The 22,354-nt window shown below is 45.0% G+C and overlaps 1 protein-coding gene and 1 long non-coding RNA gene across 3 annotated transcripts in view; one reads left to right on the top strand and one right to left on the bottom strand.

Annotated features, from left to right (window-relative positions):
* Positions 1–5,693, bottom strand: part of MYLIP (myosin regulatory light chain interacting protein) — a 19,830-nt gene extending 14,137 nt beyond the window's left edge. Inside the window, exons 1-2 of one of the 2 annotated variants that reach the window (XM_051832608.3) lie at positions 5,385–5,693; positions 4,171–4,361 (exon numbers count right to left, since the gene is read on the bottom strand). In XM_051832608.3, coding sequence (XP_051688568.1) covers positions 4,171–4,361; positions 5,385–5,471 — 278 coding nt within the window. In that variant the 5' untranslated portion in view covers positions 5,472–5,693. The remainder of the gene's footprint in view (positions 1–4,170; positions 4,362–5,384) is intronic. The other variant, XM_051832609.3, reaches the window with a different exon arrangement.
* Positions 4,359–22,354, top strand: LOC149126762 (uncharacterized). Its single transcript, XR_016234192.1, has 3 exons — positions 4,359–4,947; positions 16,150–16,260; positions 22,033–22,354. It is a non-coding gene; the product is annotated as an uncharacterized LOC149126762 (long non-coding RNA).

Raw genomic sequence — 22,354 nt, 5'->3', positions numbered from 1 at the left:
TACGTGTGTGTGTTTTAACACAGACATCCCATAGTCTCAGCACAAGTAAAACTCGATGAAATGGAATTCAGAAATTCAACTAATTCCTTCTTTGGAAATAATACATACATTCACTTTTATCTTTTCACTTTCCCAAGGGCCTATTTTCTGCTTGAACATGTCAGAGAGAGAGAGAGAGAGAGGTGTCATTGTACTCTTAGGCATATGGCTGATGTGCAGATCATAAATGACACCTGTATCATAGATAAATAATGCAGCATCAGCATTCTTTGGAGCTCACTCACTCTGAATCACACAAATGAAAATCGTGTAAGCAATCTTTACAAACTACTGGCCAAGTTCTGAGAGACTTGGGACACGACTTAGAGGCACTGGCTAGGGCTGATCTGATTCAGCTGATTGGTCTGACCATTGTATTTACTTAGAGTTTGCATGTGACATTTGCTCTCAGGATTTAAACAATGCCATCTTTCCCCAATTTCCAAAATTCTACATGCTGGGAGACAAGGAAAACTGTTAACAAATACTTAGGACTACCAATTTTCCTAACTTAGAAAAAGTGATGCTGTAGCTGGCAAACACTCTAAACCATACAAGGTGGAAGCCAATAGAGGTTCATGTTAGAAAGGAACTGACAGTCACCGTGAACACATGTGGGACAGGGTGCAGGGGCGAAAGCAAGCAAGCAAAAGAATGCCAAGCACTGACCAACCTAGTTCCAAACAGAAGAAAGTCACTAATAAATATTTTTTAGTGGTGAGATTTTAGCTACTCAATTATTCAGTTTACAGAAGCAAACTGAAAAAAAAAATCAATATCAGTACTTGTTCACCCCTCATTTCTTTATTTCCAAGTTTAGTTACCTGTCTCAACAGGTATTCATGCACCAGGCAGTAGCCAGACTTTGAAGGTACAATGTTGTGTCAGCTCCCCGTGTAATGGAATTTGGATGATTAGGGTGACAACAAACAAAGTGTCACTTAAGTAAACGTGGTGTTATTAAGTCATTGAATGCTACCAAGGAGACACTGTGTAAGCAGGGCTACAGAAGGCTTTCCAGGGGATGGAACACAGAGCTGAGGTCAGGACGGCAGGAGGGAATAAACAAGGGACATCAAGCTCATGGCTGTGCTCGCAACATGAAATCTTGATGCAAATGAACTCTAGGATCACAGCATTTCTGTGAACTCAGGTCTCACGGAGTCTTTGTACCGGGAGTGTGTTTTCTGGGAAAGAGGATTCAGGTGTTGGAGAGCCTGAGTCAAGCGAGACTGTCCCTAGCAGAGACCACAGAGCTCTCTCTGCTAGGCTCTGGCCAAGTCAGGAGAAACAGAGATTTTATTGGCAGCGGGTGGTATAATCACACTGTGTTGATGAAGTATAGACTTCTCTAATCTCCGGTTTTTAAAATGTTGACAAAATCCAGTCTGAATTGCTATGAATAACTGAAAGCCCTTGAAAGGCAAGAATTTCCAAGATGATTATTTTAGATCTCCTTCCAGAATGCATCAATTTGTTTCACTTTTTGTTTCAATCCACAGCATAGCAAACATCTGCTGAAAATACCTGCTGTCTCCAGCTCTAAAAACGTGCCAGCTGAGTTGGAAAAACCTTCCCCGCCCTTCTTCCCACCCCACCCCCTTCCCTTGGGAAGCCCCATTCAACAGCCAAGCTAAGGATCTGGGTAGAAGAATTAAATCTAAAATTAGGCCAAATCAGAGACCAAGCTAATTCTCTCCTATACCATTCTAAGCAGACATTTGGTATACTTATTCTATCATCAGGAAAACAACATCAAAGCAGAAGCTAATAATAATAACAGTAATAATACGCTATTGCTAGGAGGAATCTTTTTTTCCTGGGTTTTCAACTGAAATGAAAAGAGGGCTTTCCCCTGTCCTCAGACCTCTCGCATCCAAACAGGCCTTCCTGGCCGTCACTCTTCCCAGTGGGCCCTCTAATTGACGCGAACTAGTACGTTAACTGCTCACAGGCCAGCTCCACCACGAGCAGGCTGCTTTAATTGTCCACAGAAGATGACTCTGCCAGGACACTTCAGCACCACTTAATGAGAGGTCCAGACACTTGCAGTACACTAAATGCACCCTCATGGCTTGACTTAGTAGAAAATCACCTCTTATAACCAGATTGTCAAAGCAGGGCTTACTCACTACATAAACAGATCTACTGTATATTCACAGATCATCAGACATCCAAAAGTTCGTCAGCCAGCTTTATTTTGCTATGTTGTTTGATAGTATTATGCACATAAAAACAATGTTAAGTGTAAACTGGACGCATTCAAATCCGGATGTACTCATTTACAGGTACAAATGCTAATAACACTTTATCTAGTTACTGAAGCAGAATGCTTTATAAACCTTAGGTGGCATTTTCCCACTAAGTCTGATATTTCAGCCAACCCCATGAAAACAAATAGAATTTACCAATGCTATCATAAGCCAGTCAAAAGTTTGGACTAGCCTACAATCAAACTCCTTTCAAAAATCAGGTAAGATTATCTGGCTGAAGTAGGTATGTAGGGGTGCTGTTAGCCACGAATCTCAAGGGTTAAAGTCAATTGAGTCAAGAAAGGAAAAACCAAGATAATAAATTTGTTCAGGTTCTAATTTATAAAATGCCTCCATTTCCGGCATGAATAAAATGGATTTGACACAAGTTATTAACCCAATTACAGGAAAACACAGGTAGCGATCATCTAGTCATTAGCTACAAAGTCTGAATGCATTCACACTACAAATATATTATTCTACCATCACTTTCATTGTTTAAATGAAGTATTTGGCCCTCTAAATGTGTGCAGATTTAAAACATTTAAATTGGGTTGTATCTGGTAGCCCGAAATGACTGAAAAATCATAAGACTATGTAATGAAAATTCCACTATGCTTTGTTATATATACTTTGTCTTTTATTCTACTGTGAGTTACGGCAGTGAAGTGCAAAGCAGAAGCTTTCAAAAATTAGTTTAAAGAAAAAAAGCCCATTTTGATTAACATAGACAGCTATAACTTCCTTAAGCATGCTGTCACTTGAATATTTTGCAAGATATTTTCAAGAGCACTAAAAATTCAGTATAACTGCTTCCTTCAGAAATAAAACATTTTCCTCAACATTTTGAGTTTTATAAAAAAACAAAGTGGAAATTTCAAACTCAAATAAATACTATTTCAAAATGTATTTCTATCAGCTCTCTGATAAACAAACCAAAAAAAAAATCTTTAAAGAATATTGCTCACTCATCATTATTCAAAATTTTCAGAATCACATTTTTCACATGCATGGCAGATTTCCAAGGCAAAGGATTATGAAAAACATTACAGCTTAGATCCAAGTTTGCTGTTTTTAAAAGTAGCCATTTTCGTTTTTTTTCTTTTTGACTGCTTTAGTAAGACTGAAGTCTTGCATTTTAGCCATAAATATTAAACATAACTTTCCTAGTTTCACTCACCCTTGAGAAAAGTACTAAGTCAGTGCCAGAGAGAACACATTTTTGTTTAAAAAAGATGATTTGCTTCAGTTGTCTACCACTAGTGGTGGATTTTCACAAGGCAGAGAGAGACTCCCCAATCGTGTGCAATGTATTTGTGGGTTAGGATTCAGTTACAGTAGCCTTAAAAGAGTGCTCTTATTAAGTTTTCAAGAAACTAAAAACTTCAAAAATTCTGCACAAAGCCTGACAGAGTTCTCTGCTACACACTGTAATCTGACACTGGCCGAAGCTGACCAAGTTTAAGTAACCCAAGAGGAACTGTTTCCTGCTTTCTGTTAGAACGTCCACAGTGACCTACAGTAACACTGCCGAGGCAGAGGTTACTATCGGCCATTGGATGCTGCTGTCAGGAAGTAGGCAGTTTGGTGTTTCTCTGGCTGGTTCTTTTTTTTTCCCCCATGTGACAACAATCTCAAGGGTTTGTGGGAATTCTACCCAGCTCTCCCATTAAGTTTATAAAAACAGGAGCTGCAAAATGCGCCCAGGCCAACTATGTGGCTCCCTCTTCAACCAAAGGGCTGTGCCCTGCAGAACGTGGGTAAGGAAGGCATTCACCGCACCAAATTTGCCTGTGAACACCCCGGGGAGGCTGCTCCGGCGCCCCCTAAACAGAATCTAAGGTGCATCTGACAAGGGTCTATCTGAGTGCCGCTTTACCTCGTCTGCTCCTGTAAGATGAGATGAGGCTCCACGAAGAACTTGACTCTGAGTTTAAGCCGGTAAGGGGCCAGCCCGTCCATCTGCTGGGAGATCCGGTTTCTCAGGTTTAGCCATAAACTTTCACCTTTGCTACCGGTAAACTGCAGTCCAAAATAGTCAACTTCTATGATTCCCAGTCGCCTGCACACCTGAAGTCAAAACAAAGGCGGCACGGATGAGCAAACGGGACATGGGGTCAAAGGAACCCGGGGCTCTCTGGAGCTGAAGACTGCTACAGTTCTGCCAAAACCCACCGGTGCTGCGACGCTAACCGCTGGCTCCAGGACGCAGACCTGTCCCTCCCTCCCTCAATATCTAGGGCATGCCCACAGCAGCCCAGAAAGAGCAGTGCTCAAGAGCAGGGGCATCTTCAGGGTCTCTTCCTTCTGACTCCAGTCACTACGATGCCCCGTACCAGCACAATCCACAGAGCTGCTCCGACAGCTTATTATCTGGGTAGTGTTAACCACCTGGACTCCAAACACACACACACACACACACACGCACGCACGCGAGACCCGCCACAAGTGTCAGCTGTGCGTCACACGAGGTTCTCCAAACCTCTCCTGTCTACACGGCGTGGGAGCACAGCGTCCCCTGGGATCAGACCTGCTGCCTGCCGAACCAGCTCGGTTCCCCCTTCGCTCTGGAAGGAAACGCGGGCTTCAAGGCAGCCAAGCAGGTGCACCCAAAACTACAGTACCTCTGCCCCCGCCCGCAAATCCGAAGATGCAGGTGAGTGCTCCGCTGGAAACGCGGCACGGGACAAGGGCCAAGCTTGCCTGCCAAGACACCCTGGGCCCGAGACCGCGTCCACTCACTCCTTTTTGGGACGTGGGTGGCACTGCAGGGACCCCACCGGCGGCGTCACGCACACACACCTGAGGCAAGTGTGCTGGGCCGCCTGGCTCTGGCAAAGTGCCGGCTTGCGGGGGGGCTGGGCTGCGCTCCGGGCTCTGCCCGCGCCCCCGCGCCAGGGGCCCCCGCAGCGCGCATCCTCCGCACCCCGCCAGCGCGCCCGGGAGGGGGTCGCGCGCCGCACGCCCGCAGCGGGATCGGGGTGCGGGGCCCGGTGCCTGCCTGGGGCGCGCTCCCTGAGGCGCCCGGCCGCCTTCGAGGCCCGTCGGCCTCTGGAGACCGACGTGGGCCCGGACCTGGGTGCTCGCTCTCACCTGATTGAGGCAGTCCTCGCCGTTGGCTTTCGCCTCCACCTCCACCTCCATCAGCACCGCGTCCGGCCTCGTCACATAGCACAGCATGGCTGGGGCCGCCGCTGCCGCCACGGCCACCTCAGCCACCTCCTCTTTGGTGTACGCGGGGCTACCGCCTCGCCAAAGCTCGAACCCAGCCCCGGGCTCGGCGAGGGCTGCAGACAGACGCCCGCGGCCGCAGCTCCGTCCCCGCCACCCCCTCGCCCGCCAGCCCGCCCGCCCTGCCGGCCCCCGGGCACTCCGCGGCGACGCCGCACTCCAGCAGCCAACTGCCTGCGCCGCGACTGGCGCTCCCCTGATATAGCGGCTCCGCCCCCTCCGGCTCGGGACCCGGCCAATCACGACGCCCCTGCCCCTCCTCCCGTCGCCCCATCAGCCAATCGGGGAGCCCGCTCGGGCGGCCCCGGCCACCAGCGCCGCCTGAGTTCCCCGTGCCGCTGCGGGAGGCGGCCGCTGGCGGGCGCCTGGAGCCGCGAAGGGGTTGGGGGGGCCCGGAGAACACCCGGTGCCTGTGCCCGCTGGGCGACGCTGCTCCTCGCGAGCGGTCGCCTCGGGCTGCTGGCGGCGACGTCTCCCTGTCGGGGGCTCGACAGTGAGAGGACTAAACGCCTCCAAGCTGCCCCTGAAACATGGGGTCCCTCCAGGAGGGCGTTTGGGTCTCGAAAGCCTAAAAAGAAGAGGAGCCCCCGCGGAGCCCACGGACGCCTACCCGCCCCCTCCGGGTTTGCCTCCGTGTCTGGTTGGGGACGGCAACCCAGGCGGTCCCTTCGTGTAGACCCTGGCTCCGAAATAACAGCGACTGAATGTCAGAGCGCCTTGCAGCCGCTCGCAGATGAGGGTCGGCCCTCTCTAGGGGCTTCTGTTGGCTGAGCCCTGCCGAATGAAAGCCCCCCGTCACGGGGCCCCAGGCCTTCTCTCAGGCTGCCCATCCCGTCTCAGGTCTTACCTCGGCTCAGTCAGCCAGCATTCAGGGAGCCCCTGCTGCACCGGGGACCCCCACCCCACCCCGCCGTCATGTTCCCTGTTCCGTAGTAGCTATTTAGCAACTGGAACTCCACAGCTCTTCACTCAGTTACTGTTTATTCCTGCTTGCCAGTGCATTACTCAACCCACATCTCGGGTTTCTTTGCAGGAGGAGCCCCAGGCCTTTGGAAATTTTACTTCTCTCTGAGGCCCAGTGTTGCCAACTGCTGCTAGGGTGGAGCCCAAGACATCTGTTCTATGGGCCGCCAGAGCAGCCAAGGGGAGACCATCCATGACAGCATTTGTGTCCTTGTGTTTAATGCCAGAGCTGTCATGTCCGCCCCGGTCACTGCCTGCTAATGATGGCTCCCGTTCCTACCTCTTTTCGGGTGAATCTCTGTGCCAGGTCGCTTGATTTCTGTTGTAGGAAAGGCAGCAGAGCAGAAAGCAAAAGAGAGGGAGCCTACCACAGGCCCTCACCGAAAGGGGCACAAACTGGACTAGGGGCCAGCGTTGTGACACAGCAAGTTAAGCTGCTGCCAGCCTCGCTGCTCCACTTCCCAGCCAGCTCCCTGTTCATGCACCTGGGCAAGCAGCAGAAGATGGCTCAAGTGCCTGGGCCTTGCCACCCGTGTGGGAGACCTGGATGGAGTTTCAGGCTCCTGGCCTAGACTGTCGTGGCCCTCTGAGCTCTGTGTCTCTCCACCTTTCTCTGTAACACTACCTTTCAAATAAATAAATAAATCTTAGGGGGAAAAAGAAGAAACTGTAATGGGCCTTTGGTGTTGCACATGGAGACACATACATGTGTCCTCTCTGTGTGTCTGACATAGGCACCTCTTCCTGACAGTGTGCTCCTGAAATACTCCCTTCATGCATCAACTCCTGTTCCTCATCCCCTTAATTCCAGTTTGCTGACCTCGGGATATTTATCTGGGAGTTAAGATGTGGATCTTTGTTATCTAATCTCTGCTCAATGGCTAGAAATGTCAGAACAGGAAGAAGAGGCGACAGGCAATATGGAAACCAGTGTACTGGTTACAAGTTTTGTATATGAACATCAGAAAACCAGGCTGACTCACTTAAATTAAAGGGGGTATCAGTTGGCGAATTTCAGAAACTCAGACAATTAGTGGAGACCATGCATGAAAAGGAATAGAAAGAGAAAGAGAAAATATTGGTTGGCCAAGAACAAAAGTAAACAAAAACAAAGCAAGCAGAAACCAAAATCAAATACCCAGTTTGTGAACTACTTGAATCATAACTATATTGTTGGTTTTGGCAGGAACATTTCTTTTTGTTTTTTGCAAGTATGATTCCATATGTATATTTTTTAATGTAAACAGGTTAAAATAGTTTGCAAAAGCACAGGGAAAGTCCAGTAGGTTTTATTTATTTAATATTTGTTTTGTATTTATTTTTAACAATCATCACTTACAAAATAGTTGGAGCACTAAGATTGACAGGGATTTATTTTTAAGATTTATTTATCTATTTGAAAGGCAGAATTACAGAGAGAGGGAGAGACAGAGAGATCTTCCATCCACTTATTCACTCCCCAAATGACCATAATGGCTGGAGCTGGGCCAGTCTGAAACCAAGAGCCAGGCATTTCTTCCAAGTCTCCCACATGGTTGCAGGGGCCCAAGCACTTGGGCTGTCTCTGCTGGTTTTCCAGGCACACTAGCATGGAGCTGGATAGGAAGTGGAGCAGCCAGGACTCAAACCAGTGCTCCTATGGGCTGTTATCATCACAGGTGGTGGCTTTACCCCGCCCTAACACCAGTCCTGACAGAGGTATTTCTAATCCAAACCCAATGATCTTTCTGCTGTTACATGGTTGGTAAAGCTTCTAATTGTTTTGAAATTAGGTATCATCAGATAAGACTGAAGAGAGGAAGAATTTCTTAAAGCTAAACACAGGAAAATGACACTTGGGGAAGAGGAAGAAATCATTATGATTGGGGAGAAAATGAATACAGGCTTCTATTAGCATATATAGGATGAGACTATGATCTCTTCCCCCCTCCCCTCATGTAATTTCTTCTGAGTAGAGATATGGAAAGACTGGTTAGTTAAGGAAATAGAGAGCTGAGTGAGCCAGTGAGAAAACACATTATGCTCAAAAGACCTAGTTAGGGAAAACCCACAGTAGAATTACTTTCTGGAGGCTTCTACCATCTGCTGTTGCTACTGAGCGTCTGGAGCCAGTTTCAAGCCCCTGCTGGGTTTAACTCCAAAATAAGGAACACCCAAGGTCTGAAGGTGGGAGCAGAACTGGGCTGAGCCAAGACAAGCTACGGGGCAGGGGGTACTCCTTGATATCTGTGCTTTCTTTTGCTCGCATTTAGCTTATCACCTTTTAAAGACAGTATTAAAATCAAGCAGCAGCATAGTAAAAAGGTCACCTGCATGCATGTACATTTTAAAAATAGAAGCCAATGGTGGAATTGGCCAGTCCGATGCAGTCCTAGCTGTTCAAACACAACTCAACAGCACAGATTTTCCTCTGTTTCATGTACAGTTGTCCCCTCCCTTCCCCTTGTCTACAGGGATTTGTTCCAAGACCCTCTGTGGGATGAAATCATGGATCGTATGAAACCCAATAAATAGTATTTGTCCTATACATACATACATATCTATGACAAATCTTCATTTATAAATTAGGTACAGTGAGAGATTAACAGTGATAATAATAGAATCATCTAATCATATGCTGTGATAAAATTATGTAAAACTTAGGAGTTGATAAATTATTTTTGGAATTTTCCATTTAATATTCTCAGGTTATGGTTGACCATGGGTAGCTGAAACCCTGGGACGTGAAGCTATGGCAAGGGGGGGAACCACTGAAGCTGGGTTCACCTGAGCACTAGGTAGTGTCTGTGGAACGGGGTGTGGTGGTCATTTGGCTGCAGGCTCCTTGTGGTTGAGCACTGGGTTTGATCTGCACAGCCGGTTGCTGTCTTTGCTCCACTGTAACCACTGTGTGCACTGCTGCAGCACCCCCAGCCGGACCACAGGCAAGGCCCCTCCCGGGGAGAAGAGCCTTCATCACCCGCCACACCCTCCTCTTCACCTCCCAACATGCATTTGTAGGAGCTGCAAGGGAAGAAAAAATGAGTGTCTGCTTAAAAAACTGTCCTCTGATTCCACACATTATTCAGGCTAATTATTCACATAAGCAATGCTTCACCGAGCACAAGTGTGTTCGAATGTGTTGAGTGAGCTGAAATCTCTAATTTGAAATATTAGCCTTGTGAAATTCAGGAGTAGTTTAATTTGAACCTGGCCCTCCATCAAAGCACAGCAGCTCATTTCCAGAACTGGCTGTTTGAAGGGGAATAGGAGGAATGGATAAATAATAGGCAAGCCCCATAGAAAAGCTCTGGGACATCTAAAATGGCATCATCTTAATGAGCTGACTGTTTAAATGATCTTTTTCTAGTTGTGAGAAAAGACAGAAAAGCACAAGGAAAAAATGAGGTATCTGCAACTTTATTAGGCATTTCTGTTTAGTATTGATGTTTCACTGTTGTATCTTGCATTTAATGTGCTCTAAATATTGATTATGATATAATCAAACACGGCACATTAATTTCTGGGAACATATCAACAGACTGAGAGAGACTTGGGTGTGGAGTTTCAAATCTGAAGCCGGGATTATGAGTGACAGAATTATAACAAAAAAGAGCAACCACAAAAAATTCCAAGTATTACTATTTCTCAATTTTCCTTTTGAAATACTGTTCTTCCATTTATTTTCATTGTCACAACTAACAAGCCCAAAAGGTCACATTTGGTCTCTTACTCATTTGGCATGGATTGTTTAATTGAGAGATGCTTAAAGCGGGGTTGCGAGGGGGGAGGGAACTTTTGTCAACTTGGCAAATTTTGTTTAACAACAATATTTTGATACTGTGTCTTGGTGTTGCTAATTATAGAGTATTTGGGGCTGGATAATTTATAAAGGAAAAACGCTTTCTTGGCTCATGATTCTGGTGGCTGGAGGGCCTAATGAACATGGTTCCAGTTCCTGGTGAGGACCCCCTGGCTGTGGTCACAGCGTGCGTGACAGAGAAGCAGAAAGAGAACTGGCCACATGCAGAAGGGACATGGGGAAGAGAGTGAGCCAAACAGCTGAGCTCCCTTTATAACAACTTGTTCTTGTGGAAACTAACTCAGTCCTGGGAGACCTGCATTAATCTCTTCTGAGGTCAGTGTCTCATGCAGGAACCACCTTCTACTAGGCCACCTCTTAAATATTCCAGCATCTCAACAGTGTCGCACGGGAGCCCAAGCTTTGAGAAGGTGAAATTTTGGAGACCAAATCACTCCCAAACCATAGCAGATCTCTGTCTTTTACTTGTGAAAATGGTAGATGGTTAGGCATGTGTTTTTCTGTGTTGCCTATTAAGTACTGGGGCCGGCGCTGTGTCGCAGCAGGTTAATGCCCTGGCCTGAAGCGCCAGCATCCTATATGGGTGCCAGTTCAAGACCCGGCTGCTCTACTTCCAATCCAGCTCTCTGCTGTGGCCTGGGAAAGCAGTTGAAGATGGCCCAAGTCCTTGGGCCCCTACACTCATATGGGAGAACTGGAAGAAGCTCCTGGCTCCTGGCTCCTGGCTCCCGGCTTCGGATCGACCCAGCTCCGGCTGTTGCGGCCATCTGGGGAGTGAACCATTGGATGGAATACCTCTCTCTCTCTCTCTCTCTGCCTCTCCTCTCTCTGTATAACTCTGACTTTCAAATAAAATAAATAAATCTTTATAAAAGAAAGAAAGAAAGAAAGAAAGAAAGAAAGAAAGAAAGAAAGAGAAAAAAGAAAGAAAGAAAGAAAGGTAGGTACCAGGACTGGCGCTGTGGCACAGCAGGTTAATGCCCTGGCCTGAAGTGCTGGCCTCCCATATGGGTGCCGGTTCGAGTCCCGGCTGCTCCTCTTCCGATCCAGCTCTCTGCTATGGCCTGGGATAGCAGTAGAAGATGGCCCAAGTCCTTGAGTCCCTGCACCCGTGTGGAAGACCTGGAGGAAGCTCCTGACTCCTGGCTTCGGATTGGCACAGTTCTGGCCGTTGCAGCCATCTGGGGAGTGAACCAGCAGATAGAAGACCTCTCTCTCTCTCTGTCTCTACCTCTCTCTGTAACTCTTTAAAATAAATAAAATAAATCTTTTAAAAAAAGAAAGAAATACAGGTACTGATCCACCCACAGACAGAGTTTACCCATCATTCTGATTTTGAGGATGGGCTGAAGCTGCCCAGAGTTGGGAGCTGTGGGCAGAGAACAGACACACAGCCTGCTGAGGCTCAAGCTCCTAAGGCTGTCCTGACTTGTAGTATTCTTGAGCTGATCTGCCTCTCCTTTGCCCCTCACCCCTGAGCCTTTATGTAAAGGATAGAGGGACCAAAGTAATGTATTGTGTGAGTGTGATAGAAAAACATAGTGAGGGTGATCATTTGGATACTGATGACCTATTAAGGAATAACAACTTTTCAGAGTAAAAGCAACAGCTGTTAGAGATGGCATGGAGGGATGGGTGTTGTTGTCCAGTGAGTCAAGCTGCTGCTTGCAACCCTGGCATCTCATATCACAGCTCCCCTTTGAGTCCTATCTGCTGTTTTCCTGGTCCAGCTTCTGGCGAATGCACTTTGGAAGGCAGAGGAAGATTGTCCAAGTACTAGGGCCCCTACCACCCATGGGGGAGACCCAGAAGAAGCTTCCAGCTCCTGGCTTTGATGTGTACCAGACCTGGCTGTTGCAGCTATTTGGGGAATGAACCAGTGGATGGAAGATTTCTCTTTCACTCTTGTTCTTGCTCTCACTGTCTACCTCACTTTCTCTGTAGTTCTGGCCTTCAAATAAGTAAATTTTAAGAAAAAATGGTATATAATATGAAAAGTACATGAAATCGGCTATACACACTCTAGAAAAGACAAACTTTAGGGGCCAGCATTGTAGCATAGCGGGTAAAGCTGCCACCTGCAGTGCTGGCATCCCATATGGGCTCTGGTTCAAGTCCTAGCTGCTCTACTTCCCATCCAGCTCTCTGCTATGGCCTGGGAAAGCAGTAGAAGATTGGTCCAAGTGCTTGGGCCCCTGCATCCACATGGGAAGACCCGGAGGAAGTTCCTGGCTCCTGGCTTTGGATTGGCGCAGCTCTGACCATTGTGGCTGATTGGGGAGTGAACCAGCGGATGGAAGACCTCTCTCTCTCTCTCTGTCTCTCCTTCTCTCTCTGTGTAACCCTGCCTTTCAAATAAATAAATACATCTTAAAAAAAAAAGACAAGCTTTAGAGCCACAAGATAGAAAACAAAATAACAAAAACTGTGAGTGCTTGGAAAGAGGAAATTTTTTCATTAAACTTCAATCACACCATCTCTTCCTAGCCTATTTATTACTACTGATAGTTGCCTAGTTTATATAATTTGGTATGCAAACCTTTCTCTCTTGCAGTTATTAAATATCCTGTTTTTCTCTGTTCTCTGAAACCGTGATTCTTTGAACAATGATTTGAAAGCAAAGGCCTACTCTCTCTCTGGCAATCTCTCAGAGGCTATTATTCATATGCAGCACCTTCCATCAATTCTCCCTCACCCTCTGCTCCTTCCCTCTTCTCTCACCTGGTTCAGAATTCTGGGCCCAGGTTGGAGAGGAAGTCATTGGTTTTTCAGGGTGAAGAAAAGTAGCCAGGACCCTCTCTACTTGCAGTCATGGTCTGCAACTTGAACCTTTGTATCCTTTCAAAACACATTCCAGTTCCCAAGCCCAGAAACACAGCACTGACTTGGCGGCACTTGGGACGTTTCTTGGATTGGCAAAAGGAAGAGATCCTGTCCTTTTTCGGGTCCAGACTTTGCAGAACAGGAGTTCAAGTATGTGCTTGTCAGTAGTTAGTGTGAAGCTAGTGAGTATCAAAGGTTAGGCCAGATGGATACCTTGAAGCCCAGAGAGCAAACCAGATCTTGCAGTGACCTATCTAGTTCTTGAGACATTGCCCTTGGTTTTCCCTTATTCACTGGTAACAACTTGCTCAAAGGGCCCAGCCCTGTCTTAGGTCTGCCCAGAGTAAAGTGGGAGTGGCCCCAGGCCACTGAGTTTAAAACCAAGTAGAAACCCCCTAAGGCCAGGACCCAGTTCCAAGAGAGCAATGCCAGACAAGGGCAAAGATGCAAACTCCATGGTATGTTTACCTCTTATTTTTACAGTGGAGGACCTGGTTTTTAGTTTTGTTCAAGAAGACAGCAATTTTTTACACTTCCATACACATTCCATGTAGTCATACATTTTCTGTGTAGTCAACAAATTCCAGTACATGCATCTATTACTGTTAACCTGGAGAAGAAACTATTGATAACTCAATGATTGAGGTTCAGTTCACACTTGTAGTGACCACCATAATAACTTGTTAGCCAAAGTCAAAGTCTTTCTATCATTTGCTTGTAGGATATGCAAGTATCAGCTGAGCTGCCTGCTGTGAAATTCACATTATGAAGTCTGAACAGTCTTCTATCTATCTACAGTAAAAATGTAAAGCTCAGCAACCCAGCAAATAAGATGTTTAAAAGGGATAGTTTTGGCAGTTGCAGTCTTAAATTTGCTCATTGCTATGAGCCATCCTTCCATCTTAGCAACTCAATGAATGATTGATTGATTGACTCATGCAAATAAATGATGAGCCATGTACTCTGTTGGTACTGATGTTAGAACAGAGAACAAAAATGCCTTCATGAATCTTCCATCCCAGTAAAGGAAACAGGCAGTACACCAGAGAGAGCAAGGAAACCATGTAAGTACCAACCAGTAGGCAAGGAAGAGCAGTGGGATGAATGGGGAGGTGGTGAGGCATGATTTGCCATTTAGGTAAATTGACCACGGAAGGCTCGTGCAGAGATTTACTGAAGCGGGTGAGAGAGGGACAGATAGAGCCTGGGGATGAATAACTGTGGAGAGGCCGACTTCCCAGAAGAGAAAATCACCAGGGCAAAACCCTGGAAGGGCTCTGAGGTGGGTGGAGGGGAAGGGGGAAATGTTCTTGGAGACAAGGAGGCAGAGTGAGGGGTGCATGGTAGGCAGAATAATATCCATGATCAAAAGTCATGGAGCGTGTGGTGGACATGGGGCACAGTGAGTTAGGCCACCTGTATGCTGTATCAGAGAGCCATCTCTGCGATGCATCTGGAGGCAGCAGGTGATGGCTCATGGACTTGGGCCCCTGGTGCCCACTTGGGAGATTGGGATAGAGTTCCTGGCTCCTGGTTTCAGAATGGCCTAGCCCTGGCTGTTGTGGGCATTTGGGGAGTGACCAGCAGATGGAAGATCTCTCTGTCATTCTGCCTTTCAAATAAATAAAAATAAACTTTTTTAAAAAAAATATGGAGCTACTTTTCTCACATTTTGAAGATCAAATCCAGTAAATTAAACATGGAAATAATTGAAAAATTGTCTCTGATAAAGAAACCCTTGTATGTAAATGTACCTTCCCTTCAAAATAATGAAAGTTACAATTCATTGTTATTTTTCTCCTTTGCATTCCCTATTAACATCTTTGGTCATCTTTTTGGCAGAATCTCAGTAGATGCAAGGAGGAAAAATACCAAATCTCTTTATCTTGGGGTCTATTTAGATGGAAAAAACTGTAACAAAAAAGTGATCATCAGCTATTGGTACCATGATCCTTTAGAACAAATATATACTCGTGAAAATGAGATTCTTCCTGGGCTGATTTTACTGTTCTTGTCACAACTAAAGGATATTTTGATTTCTCATAGACAGATCGCCCAAAGCAGATCTTAGAATTCAGGATGATGACAGATGAAGAATAAACAACACTTTTTTTATATATATAAAATTATCTATTCAGGGGTCGGCGCCGTAGCTCACTTGGTTAATCCTCTGTCTGCAGCGCCGGCATCCCATATGGGCACCAGGTTCTAGTCCAGGTTGCTCTTCTTCCAGTCCAGCTTTCTGCTGTGGCCCGGTAAGGCAGTGGAGGATGGCCCAAGTGCTTGGGCGCCTGTACCCACATGGGAGACCAGGAGGAAGCACCTGGCTCCTGGCTTTGGATCAGCGTGGCGTGCCAGCCATGACGGCCATTTGAGGGGGGTGAACCAAACGGAGGGAAAACCTTTCTCTCTGTCTCTCTCTCTCACTCTCTAACTCTGCCTGTCAAATAAAAAATTATCTATTCATTTACTTATTTACTTTTTAAAGATTTTATTTATTTATTTGAGAGGTAGAGTTACAGAGAGAGAGAGAGACAGAGAAAGTCTTTCATCTTGCTAGTTCACTTCCTAGATGGCAGCAATGGCTGGAGCTAGGCTGATCTGAAGCCTTGAGCCAGACACTTCCTCTGGGTCTACCATGCAGGTCAGGGGCCCATCTTCTATAGCTTTCCCAGGCCATAGCAGAGAGCTGGATTGGAAGAGGAGCAGCCAGAGTACGAACTGGCTCCCGTATGGGATGCTGGCACCTCCAGAGGAGGCTTAGCCCACTATGCCACAGAGCCAGCCCCAACTTTAGCAAGCTTATATGTCTGATACTTTGGGAATACTACCATTCCCATTTCCCTTTTACAGCTCCCCTTTAGTTCCCAAGAGGACTTTCTCAGACTGTAGCTTGTTCTTAACCAGCACATATATAAGTATACATATATATCTAACCTAGCTGTGAGAACGTTTCCTTGAAAACTTGCAAATTTAAGGCACATGAATGCAAAACAGAAAATAATAACATATATAAAATGATTTTATTTCTTTAAATAGCTCCCCTATGTTGTGCATCTTTTTCATCCACTTGATGTCCTGCTGTGTGAGTCAGTTCTGTTATGGGACAATTCTTGCTGCTGGAAGACTGCTGGGATTTGCTGCTCGCAGGTGATATTCATATTGTTAAACCAATTATTATAGTATTTTGCCATTAGAATTTTAGTGTATGTTGTGAAAAGGAAAAGATATATTATCAGTAATGAAAACAATCTTAAGCATTGATCGTGGTACCTTGCAATATTTATGGACTATTCACAAAACAAACATTTTGTAAGATTTAGGACCCATCTTTTATTATTTAAAATTTTTCATTAGGTATAATTTTAGCCTTCAGAAAAGAATTGTGCAAAAAATTTCCAGAGCTGTATACCACAGTCTTAACATGCTAACATTTTATCACATCAGCTTGGTCTTTTTCTCTATGTGTATTTTTCCAGAACTATTTGAGAGTAAATTGTAGACATGGCCTAAATACTTCACAGATAATTATTAACACAAATATCCAAAATAAGTGTATTCTCCTACAGAATCATATACAATTATCATAATCAGTAAACTAACATGGGCGAATACTACTACTTAATATGTAGACCTTGTTCATATTGCCAATTGTTCCTGGATTGTTGTTGCATTCAGTGTTCAGGTCTCCTTACCTCCTTTAATCTGGAACTATTTGTTCATCTTTTCTTTGTCTTCCAGAGTTATCTCTCAATTTGAGGAAAATAATTTTTTTTAGCTTAAAGCTAGCATAGTACAGTGTAACATGCATTCAGAAAAAAGAGTAGGGGCCAGTGCTGTGGCGCAGCAGGTTAAAGCCCCAGCCTGCAGCACTGGCATCCCATATGGGTACCGGTTCTAGTCCCAGCTGCTCCTTTTCTGATCCAGCTCTCCCAAGTGCTTGGGCCCCTGCACCCATATGGGAGACCTGGAAGAAGCTCCTGGCTCCTAGCTTCGGATCGGCACAGCTCCAGCCATTGTGGCAAATTGGGGAGTGAATCAGCAGAATGGAAGATCTTGCTCTCTCTCTCTCACCAGCTCTACCTCTCTCTGTAACTCTGTCTTTCAAATAAATAAAATTAATTCTTAAAAAAAAGAAAGAGAGTAAAGGTATGTTAAAAGCCAGGTCTTCTCTCTGGTGTCTCTTACATACTTCTGGTGTTTTCCAGGCCAGATATAAATGAATGGTCATATGGAGGCTTTTGGACCTGGAATCCTAACTGGAGGTGATAAGGAGAAAAGAGTACAGACGTGTGTCTTTAATTGCTGCGGTAGCGTGTCCCTCCCTCAGATTCCAGTCAGATAGGTGCAAAGACAGCTTTGTTAGCGGTTGGCCATTTCTCTCTGGCCTGACTTTAATGCTCTAGGTTTTTCAAAGCTATGCAAGGCCTCAGTGGATACTGTCAGTCAAAGAAATCAAACGATGAAAGGAGCTCGCTACTCACCATCCCCTCGCCTTCTCCCTTGGGACTGTTGCCTTCCTCTGGCCTATTTCCTGGTTGAAATAACCTCCCTACCTTCTCTAACAGCAAGACATGGACAGTGGATGATGACATTGACTCTCCTGTTTGTGCTCGATTTCATCTTGCTTCCCCACCTCTACTGTGGCAATGAAAAGGGAAGTGTCACAGTGGCTAAGTGGCAGGCAGAATAGGTGGGCATTAAGTAGGCAAAGCTTGTGCCCGTGTTTTCAAAGGCCTCTGCCCAATCTATCTCTTAGGTATTTGCTTGTGAGTATCGTCACCCGGTGGTGCAAAATTTCACCCAGGAGCAAGGTTCCTGCAGGTGCTTGAGGGCTCTTCAACCCCCACACTCACCAAAAATCACAGAGGAGGAGAGTGGGGTGCAGACAGGATCTGCCGGAGGTGCTGACGGAGACTCACCTGCTCTTCCCTGTCCTTTGTTCCTCCACTGCTGATTCAAGTGGCAACATCCTGCAGCATATTATTACGAGAATGTAAAATACACACCAGATCTGTGCAAATGATCTAGGAGGAAGCACACCAGCATGCTGGCTGTGATGTTTTGGTTGATGGGTTAGTTTATAAAAAGAAATTTTGAAACAACACTTCATTTATTTTGCAACTTTATTTTCATGGCTGGCCATTGCTTTTATTATTGAAAAATAATACTCAACAGTACTCAAATGTTGCAGTTCCTTAAAGCTCTTTGAAGCATTAATCAGGTATTTTAAACTAACCAGAGAGATGAAGCTTGGATGTAGAACTCCAACATGAACAGAGCGAAATTCCAGTGAGTTGCACTTCAAAGGCTGTGTATTGATATTGCTCTACCCACACAGTTGGTTCAAGGTACTCATTAACTATTTAAGTTACTTCTCCAAATAGTGTTTAGCAAGTATTTTCATGTAGACAAGTAGGTTACTGGAAAAGTACCAAGGAGTTTTGGTTGTCTTTAAATTCTACTAAATCCATACTCTTTAAACACTATACATTCTAATTACCTGAAAATACCTTGAATGTTGCTCATTATAATAATACCTTCTCAGTGCCCCAGGACAAACATTAAAGCAGAATCTTCCCTAAGTTTCTTTCTGTGACAGTAACATGTAGCTTCAGATACAAAGGAAGGAACAAATTCAACTTGAGGAACAAGCTGTATCCTGCCAAAGGCATTTTCAGTGAGGAAGATGTGCATTTGTAGATAGACAAATCAAGTATTTATTTTAACATGACAATGTTTGAAATGTTTCAGAGAGAAAAAAACAGTGATTTCTCTAAGTGCTTATGAGCTAGGGAGCAGGTGTTTAGCTTAGCAGTTTCTTTCTGTCTGCCTCTTTGCCTGTTTCTGTCCCCCACCCCCCCCCCCAAAAAAAAAAGTTGGGGAGAGAGCAGCACTGTTGTGTAGCGGGTAAAGCCACCACCTGCAGTGCCAACATTCCATATGGTTGCTGGTTCCAGTCCTGGCTGCTCCACTTCCTTTCCAGATCTCTGCTAAGGTGCCTACAAAAGCAGTAGAAAATGGCTCAAGTTCTTGGACCCCTGCACCCACGTGGGAGACCCAGAAGAAGCTCCAGGCTCCTGGCTTTGGATTAGCTTAGCTCTGACCATTGTGGCCATTTGGGGAGTGAATTAGAGGATGGAAGACCTTTCTCTCTGCCTCTTTCAAATAAATCTTAAAAAAAAAAAAAAAAAAGAAAGAAGAGGTTATGATCCGAATGAATCAGTAGATCATTTACTTTCAGCCTTCATGTTTTCCTTTCCTACTGCTATAGGCCCAATGGAAGCTCATTCAGTAAAAATTGCCAACCTTCAGCTAAACAGGCTGGAAAAATGTATTAGTGTGGATTTTATTTTATTTAGTTGTTTGTTTATCTGAGAAGCAAGAAGGCAAGATGAGAGAGAGAAAGAGACTGAGAGCTCCCATCTTCTGTTTCATCTCCCAAATGCCTACAAGGACCAGGGCTGGTCTGGGTGGAAGCTGGGAGCCAGGAGGTCAACTGGGTTTTCCATGTAAATAGTAGGGATCCGGTCACTTGAGCCATCTCCAGCTGCGGCCCAGGATGTGAATTAGCATGAAGCTGTGACTAGGAGCAAGGATTGGAACCCAGGCACTCCCGGATGAGATGCAGGCTTCCCAACAGCATCTTAACTGCTAGGCCATAAATGCCTGCTCTGCTTGTGAATTTTAATGCTGACTCTGCAGGTCTCATAGTTAGGTCACAACCTGAAGCCCAGTTCTCTCAGCTGTGAATGCGGTAATATCTGTGTTGTCATAAGATATAAATAAGATGGGTTACGTGAAACTATATCAAAATATAAAACAGGAAAGCAGGTGTTTGGAGTGACTAGCTTTGATCCCTGGCCCTGGCTCCAGATTCCAACCTTCTGCCACTGCAGATCCTGGGGGACAGTAGGCGATTGTGTTCCTGCCACTCACCTGGAAGGCCTGGATTGAGTTTCCAGCTCCTGGCTCTTGTCTCGGCCCAGGCTTAACAGCCATTGTGGGTATTTAGGAAGTGAACCAGTGGATGGGAGCTGTTTCTGTATGTCAGTCTCTCTCTCTGTCTCTCAAATACATAAAAATTATATATAAAGATACAGAGAGATGGATTTTCCTTAATGTGCAACGGATGCCATACTTAATTTTTTGTTTAAGTTCAAAGGATTTAAGTAAATAAAGTAATAGAAATAGAATAACATAAAACTGCATGAATAATTCACTGTGCCACAATATCATGCTCTGTGTGTGTTCTAAGAGCTATATGGAACAGGGGTCCTTTCTGCCAGCTCACCTGTGGAACTACCATAGCGGCATCAATGGCCATTCAAGGAAGCTCTGCCCTGTCCCTTGCTGGCTTACACAAAGGAAATGAGGAAAGAAGTGCATACATTATGCAAGAATGAGACTTAGTTTGATGCTTAAAATAAATTGCAAAAGAAAAAAAAACATTAAAAAAGAAAATTGATAGCAAATACAAACAGATCCAATTTCCTTTTCTACATTGCTGCATTGCTTTTCTAATATCATGTAAAAAATTTATGCATCCATGTTCATGAATGATATTATCGTTCTCCTTTCTTCTATTATCTTTAGGGAAATACTGGCCCCATGGAGTGAGTTGGTGAATATACCCCTTTCTTGTATTTTCTGGAAGAGTTTGTGTAGCACTGGTGTTCATTCTTCTCTAATGGATAGATTTTGTCATTGAGGCTCCAATTTCTTTCCTAACTAAAGCCCTAAATCCATGTCTTCCCACTGTTTCATCAGCTCACTCACAGAGGCAGGTGCACACAGCACTGGCCTCTGTTCCAGAGCTGGGCTGCTCCAGGGCAGGACAAATTTTGAGATGCTTTCCTTCAGTGTTAGGCTGAGTGGTGAAGCTGCAATTTGTCCATCTCACTCCCCACTCCTTTCCCTTGAACTCTAAATTGCTGTTTAGAGAAAACTCAATTTTGAATTAGTAAGATTTTGCTTATTAAAATGATTCCAGGTCACTTAAAAAAACAAGAACTATTAATTAAAAAAGTGTAGTTGTCCAGAAAAATCAGCCATGCCTCTTGCTATTGTTGTTGAAGGACCTGTGCTAGAGTTCAAACGTTATTTTGCTCCTGATCTCACATAGGACTTTAATACCTAGGGTTGGCGGTGATAGGAGAGTGGGAACTTGGTTCAATTATAGTGTGACAGAAGTGGGCTTCATGGGAGATTTTTGAGTCATTGGGAGCATTCCTGGAAGGCAGTTCTTGCAACAGATTTGGTTATAAAAGCCAAGTTCAGCTTAGACTCTCTCTGAGCTTCCTAGCTCACCTTCCCCTGCAAGTGCTCTGCCCTTACCATCTTCAGGCTCACTGGATGCTGAACCAGTGGCATCTGACTGATCTTGGGCTGTGAACCTCCAAAACTGTGAGCCAAAATAAACCTCCTTCCTTCACAGGTAGCTTGTGTTAGGTATTTTGTTATATAAGCGAAAGCTAACTAACATAACTGCTGACTCTACTTCCTACTCCCCAACTTAGCTTCTACTTCCTAATCTTTGGGAGGTTTGCTTCCTTCTTTGATTTTAGTGAGTATTAAGTGAAATTATGCAGACTTGTTGGCACCCAAAATCTCACAAGAAATATTGGCTGTTATTACAACTCCTTAGGGCTCAGTTTCTTCAATTTGCAAAACAGGGCAGTTAGATGAGATTTCTCACAAAATGGTTTTCAAATTTTCCTACTGCTACCTGAGAAAGACTCTGCCTCTAATATGTTTTTTTTTTTTTTTTTTATTTCCCAGTGGGGCTTACTTGCTAACTGATTAAAATAAATTTTTGGCAAAGGGATGTATTCTGAAGTTTCATAATGACTATTAATTTTATTTCATTTTGAGTTTAAATCTATTAGTTGCATAAAATATTAATGTTTTTCTTTGGGCCAGTGCTGTGGCGTACTGGGTTAATCCTCCGCCTGTGGTGCCGGCATCCCATATTGGCTCCAGTTCGAGTCCCGGCTGCTCCTCGTCCAGTCCAGCTCTCTGCTGTGGCCTGGGAAAGCAGTAGAAGATGGCCCAAGTGCCTGGGTCCCTGCACCCACATGGGAGACCTGGAATAAGCTCCTGCTCCTGGCTTTGGATCGGCCCACCTCAGCCATTGTGGCCATTTTGGGGAGTGGACCATCAGATGGAAGAACCTATCTGTCTCTCCCTCTCTCTCTCTGTAAGTCTGCCTCTCAAATAAATAAATAAATAAATCTTTAAAAAA

Source organism: Oryctolagus cuniculus, chromosome 5, assembly GCF_051225735.1.
Source record: "Oryctolagus cuniculus isolate XC-2025 breed Fujian yellow rabbit chromosome 5, ASM5122573v1, whole genome shotgun sequence".
In the NCBI taxonomy this organism is placed as follows: domain Eukaryota; kingdom Metazoa; phylum Chordata; class Mammalia; order Lagomorpha; family Leporidae; genus Oryctolagus; species Oryctolagus cuniculus.
Note: the sequence above shows the minus strand (reverse complement) of the source record. Positions and strands in the feature narration are given on the sequence as shown.